The sequence below is a fragment of the Thunnus maccoyii genome, chromosome 14, assembly GCF_910596095.1.
Source record: "Thunnus maccoyii chromosome 14, fThuMac1.1, whole genome shotgun sequence".
NCBI lineage: Eukaryota > Metazoa > Chordata > Actinopteri > Scombriformes > Scombridae > Thunnus > Thunnus maccoyii.
Window position 1 is genome coordinate 10,717,144 of NC_056546.1, and position 6,223 is coordinate 10,723,366.

The 6,223-nt window shown below is 36.6% G+C and overlaps 1 protein-coding gene across 1 annotated transcript; it reads left to right on the forward strand.

The window, feature by feature from the left end:
* The first annotated feature begins 1,913 nt into the window (after nt 1-1,913).
* On the forward strand, nt 1,914-5,562 carry LOC121911600 (zinc finger protein 37-like). The gene is made up of 2 exons (XM_042433228.1): nt 1,914-2,222; nt 4,221-5,562. Exons 1-2 carry the CDS (start codon nt 2,042-2,044, stop codon nt 5,180-5,182), a joined length of 1,143 nt encoding a protein of 380 aa, XP_042289162.1. The 5' UTR covers nt 1,914-2,041; the 3' UTR covers nt 5,183-5,562.
* Nucleotides 5,563-6,223: the final 661 nt, after the last annotated feature.

A 6,223-nucleotide genomic window follows, 5' to 3' on the forward strand; every position in this document is an offset into this window, starting at 1 on the left:
GATAGTTCAACCTGTCCTGTCATTCTCAAACTTTTTTCTTTTTTTGAGAGCTCCACATTCTTGTTTGTTCCTGTATGTACCTGCTGCAGATGGAGATGCACAGCGTCCTCGCATCACGACTGTCCTTTCGTCTCCTTTGAGCTCAGTATGGGACAGATGGTCAACTGGGAGGACAAGGAAGAGCACTGGGAGCAGTGGGTATAGATCACGACTCAGGCTACTCCTGACAAAAGGGCCTTTAATAAAAAAACAAAAAAACTGATGTCATTCCTGCAGGTTTTACACGCTGATCTTGTTTCATGAGAATGGTCAGTTCACACTCACTGTAAGTGTATCTTAAGTAAAAGTTGAAGTCACACAGGAGCAAATGCATCACATTACATCAGACAGCAATATTGATTTCATGTGAGTGCTGTCACCTTGGTGACAGAGTAATATGTATTTGTTTGCATGATGTGATGATGCTAAAATCTAATTTCTTCACTTGCAAGAGAAAAACTCTGCCTCAGACTGACAAAACACCACAAAGTAAGCCAGCGAAATATACTGTTAAAATATGAATTCAAGTAAACTGAGTCCAAGCTGCTGTAAAATGTAACTATAAACTACTTTAATTAGCAGTAATGGAGGAAAAACTTAGATCATTTACTTAAGTAAAAGTATACAGCATAGTTTAAAAATACTCTATTACCAGTAAAAGTCATCTATTCAAAATTCCTCTTGAGAAAAGTACAGAAGTATAACCAGCAAAATGTACTTAAAGTATCAGAAGTATTTGTTCATCATTAAAGAATGGTCCCTTTCACAGAGTTAAATGTATATTATATGTGTATACATTTGGAGACATCACACTCAATCTGAACAAGTCTAATAAGTCACAATAGCTGAAAACATCTGTGACGGTGTGCAGGACCTTTAATCTGTAATAACGCAGCATATTTTATATGTTTTGTCTGTGAAATCAAGGCAACTACTGTTAAATTAAATGCAAAAAAAAAGAAAAAAGTAAAAATAAAAAGTAGAATATTAGTAAAGTACAGGTATAAAGTATACATATGACTGTGAAATGTTGGCATTGAAAATAAAACCTGACCTGAAAAAGGAAACACCGACATTGAAGCACTTTTTTTACAAAAAATTACTATCATATTATCTTATTTTATTTAGATTTAGAGTTTTTGCAGTATGATGTGTTTCAATGTCAATCATCAGATTTTTTCTTCATGTTTGTCTTTTTTCAGTGACAGTTTTTTGTTTTTTACACTCGTTTTTTTTTTTTCAGTGTCACTGGTTTTCAGTTTTAACTTTCTGTTTTTCAGTTTAAGCTTTCTGTCACTGTTTTTGCGTTTAGAGGAGGGTTTTTAGGGGAGGGGCAAGGAGGGCATGATTTACATATAATCTGCATATACATATAATCTACATATGTAGATTATATCTTCCCAAACCAACTAACCCTCCTTGCTCCTCCCCTCAAACCCTTCTTCTAAATGCCAAAACGGTGACAGAAAGTTGAAACTGAAAACAGTGACACTAAAAAAATACCCAACAGTGTAAAAACAAAACAAAACAAACAAACAAAAAAAAAAACTGTCACTGTAAAAAAGACAGACATGAAGAAAAACATCTGAAGATTGACATTTAAAAACACATCGTAATGCAAAAAAATATATAATATATATAATAATATAAGATAATAAGATTGTAAGTATTTTAATGCCTGGATTTTACTTTTCAGTAAAACTTTTTCTAATACAAGTAGCATAAATTGCAAATACAAGTACTTCAAAGTGTACTTAAGTAAATGTTCTTTCCACCACTGTTAATTGGGAGGTAATAATGTCACTATTCATCCTCCGTACATTGCTGTCGTTCATACCTGCTGTTGTCCACTAGAGGGCAGCAAAAGTCTGACATGCGCAGACGCTCTTTACTCTGTTTGTTTGTTGTTACTTCCGTAGCCTGTCTAGCTAGGCTAACACCACAGGGGACTGGAACCATAAAACCTACTCACACACACCCACTTGATAACAGTTATTTTAAGATGTCCACCCCGCTGCTCCTCAGGGCTTTCGTTAACGAGCGGCTGACAGCTGCTGCAGAGGAAATATTTGAGGTTTTTGAACGAACGATAGCAAAATATGAAGAAGAAGCTTCCAGCTCTCAGCAGGAGATTGAGCGTCTCAGAGGACTGCTGCTGGATTTAGTTTCAAACCAGAAAACAGGTCTGTTTACTTTTCTTTACTCACATCTGTCTGTGTCCGTTAGAATAATGTTTTCACCGCTTTATATTTTCATGTTTCTTTATTTTCTGTAACGTTGTAAATGTGGCATTTTTATGGCCCTGAATTAAGTAGCTAAGCTCTAATTAGTGCTGCAGTCAGTATTTTTTCACAATTGGTTGTTTGAAAAAAAAAAAAAAAAAAAATCACATTTTGTTCTGTAAACAGTTATAAGTATAACCCTTTAGTAATGTGTTTAAATGTGTTTTTCCATGATTTTTACTATAGGCAATGTCTAATAAATACTGAATCATCATTGTAATCAAATTTGTATTCTTTCATTGTCAACAAGTTAGTTAATTAATAGACTAACTAGTACAGCACAATTTACTGAATTGATTCACTAATTGAGGGTCTGTAGTATCCAGATGACAAAATAAGAACATTTCTCATTAACTTTAAGACAACTTTTAAAATCTTACTGATATTGGGGTGATACCAATATATTTAAGAGCTTTAAAGATTCCCACCAGAGATGTTTTTAGATATATAAACATACTTTGAATAATCATTTATGTTTAATGTTTCCTTTTATTTGTCCACAAAAAAAGTACAGTTATCTCATCAAAATCATTAAAATTACATCTAGTTATTCTCCCGCATGAAAAAAATCCAAAATCTATGCATAAGTAAACATTTTTCATTTCAAAAGTTTAACTATTGGACACAAGATGTCCCTTTCTACATTGTAAAGTCCAATGTTTCCACATCCCACTTGTGTCAGTTGAATATTAACCCACATTTTATGCCATTACGTGCACGTTAAACTGAGAATTAAAGTGAGAACAGAGAAACTTTCCCCCTTCATCAGGTAAAATGTGAAAACAGCCTTTTAGTGTCAAACTTTGCACAAACATCATTCTGCACAGTGAAGCTGAAACATCACAGTGAGAGAACAAAAAGCAAATCACATTTTTGAGTGGAGCGGGACTTTAAAATAATCCCATCACAATATACTGGCTGATGTTGATCCCTTAGATTTGTTTTTAAATAACTGTGACCAAGGTATGTACCGAGCGTGGCATTTTACATTTGAAAAAAACCTCTCAGCACTTTCTGTCGGACAAACTATGTCACAGTGACACAGTTTCTAAATAACCCCAACGTATCTTCAGCATGGCTGTATTGCAGTTTCTTGTTACTTATCAGTGAACATATACGCTGATACCAATACATCTTTTATAAGATAATATCGGCTTTGAACATGAACCGTGTCACAACATCCATTTATTGTTGGGAACACAGTGATCTTGTCAGCACAACATCATGGTTCTTGTTCCCACATGATGATATATTCATAAAATGTAAGATCCTTTTCCAAGTTGATAATATCTTGTTCTCACAAGAAACAACAAATACCATCTTCTGGACTAGCTGCTGTCTGCTAAATGACTCAATTGTTCAATTTAAATAAGGAAAGTTTTTATTTGACCACTTAAAGTTTAATATTGTCAACATAACACCCTCTTGAGATCATAGACACTATTATTTTGCCTTTCTGCCATAGAGGATTGAACACAGAACAACTGATCATTAAATATTGTTTGTATTTTATATCCATATAAATGTATTACGACTAAATTCTCACATTGAGATGTTTTACTCCACAGGTGTCATAAATCTGACTTAAATCTTGAAATAATAAATAATAAATAAATAATGAAATAATAAAAAATATTTTTAATTTTTTTTTTTTTTTAAATTTATTTATTAAATGTCTAAAACAGTGCCTCAAAATGAACAACACAAATTTAACATTTTATCAAGTGATTTTAATACTTTTTAGTGGGTTGAATTTTGCAACATGTCAATATAAGATATAAGAATATAAGGAAATTATATTCTTCCAGCTCATATCTGGCATCATATAACCTGTTTGTCACTATTTTGGGGATAAAACTGAAGCAGAATTTAAAACAAAATCTTTACTCTTTTCTCCAGAGATCTCTCAATCGTTGGTTTGTAAAGAGGAAACTCCCCCTGAGCAGCAACACTGTGAGCAGGAGTCGAGTCTCAGCGTCTGTCAGAGGGAACCAGAACCCCGACAAGTCAAGGAGGAAAATCAGGAACTCTGGACCAGTCAGCAACAAGAAGATCAGGTTCAGGAGTTTAAGGAGGCTGATGTCCTGTACCTGCCGCATTCCTCTGCTTGGGGACAAAATGAGCAGGAGGACACGAAACCGTCTTTGCAGCCTCAGACTCAGATCGGTGAAAGTGAGGAGCAGTTTCAGGAGTTGCAGGAAACAGAAGAGGCACACTTCATGCTACCTCTGTCTTCACAACCTCTGATCCAAAATGAAAGTGCCCAAGATGGAAGAGAAAGGGCAAATCACACACAGACAGAACAAAGTCAGATCTGTGCTATCTCTGATTCATCTCATTTGAATTCAGTTATACCCAACTTTCACTGTTATCTCTGTGACAAATCTTTTTCCTCCAATCATCACTTGATAAATCACGCTTTCCGCATGCATTCGAAGGACGCAGGTGTCCTCTGCGCCGTGTGCGGAAAGACCTTGGAGGCCACCGAAAGTCTTAGCGTGCACCTTAAATCACACAAGGGCTCGAAATGTTGTCACGTGTGCGGTAAACAGTGCAACAGTACGACCATCCTGACTGAGCACATGGCCAGCCACGCCGGGGTAAAACTACATCGCTGCCATGTTTGTGGGAAAGAGTGCAGCCGGAAAGGGGATCTGAAGATACACATGAGGATCCACACGGGTGAGAAACCTTTCCGCTGCTCTCACTGTTTTAAAAGTTTCACCCACAGCGGACATCTGAGGAAACACATGCGAAGCCACACAGGAGAGAGACCGCACCAGTGTGATGTCTGCGGCAGAGGGTTTCTACAGAGTGCACACCTGAAATACCACTTACGGACTCACGCTCGGAAATACTGACTGTTTTCTAAATATTTTTTGGGGGGGGGGGGGGGGATTTTATGCCTTTTATTATAGCGACAACGGAGAGAGTCGACAGGAAATGAAGGAGAGAGAGAGAGATTGGGTGGTGACATGCAATAGAGGTCTGCTGCCGTAATCGAACCGCGGATGTTGCAATTATGTGGCAGGCATCTTAAGCAGTAGGCTACAGAAATATTGACTGTTTTTATGCACCTGAGGTACTTTACATGTTCCTCTTCACTGTTAACATAACCTGTGTTGTTGTGGGAACTCAATAGCAACTAACAGGAATGTGCTTTTTTCTCAGTAGAGTCACTATTTTGATTAATAACACTGCTGTTAACAGGAAAGATAAACACTATTTGAATGATGTTAAATCTGTGTGGCTTGTTTTAATGGTTTATCTCAACCTATGCTTTAATCACATGCTCATAACTGATCATTAAAACAACCCCTAGAGACAGGACACCCACTAGAGATGACTTCTTGTCTTAGGATTCATATCCCATTGTGCTGGTCTGACTCGCATCCAGAGAGAAATCCTGACAGCAGCACCAAGAACTTCTATGTTGTTTTAAAAGAATAAATGAGTCAGTTAGTGTGTTTTTGATTTGGAAGGGTCGGGTTTTAATCAAGATGCCCACACAAAAATATGCTTAGCTGATATTTTGACATATCACAGTAGGAAAAGCACAGGCGTAAATAATGAAATTAACGATGGCTGAATTCCTTTCAGCTGCTTCAGTTTCAGAGTCTTGTTATTGTGTATTATGGTCACTGTCTTCAATACCAGTTTTCTTGTAGCGTGCGTTTAGTGGCCAATTGAGTTACTGCAGCTTCAGACACCTCATCATTGGAAACACCTGGATTTTTTTTCAGGACTTCAGTATCTCTGAGATGGCTTCTGTTTGCTGAATAGCATGAATAAAGTGTGTTGTTGCAGCATCAAACTCTTTATGGTCAGTAAACTGTTACTGTGTTATTGATGGGAGCAGTTGCAGCCACTAATATGTGATATCACTAAAACAATTTAAGACA

Coding starts and splice junctions, on each gene's coding strand:
- LOC121911600 (XM_042433228.1), top strand. CDS start 2,042: ATGTCCACCCCGCTGCTCCTCAGGGCTTTCGTTAACGAGCGGCTGACA. Junction 2,223..4,220: donor AGTTTCAAACCAGAAAACAG/GTCTGTTTACTT, acceptor TCTTTTCTCCAG/AGATCTCTCAATCGTTGGTT.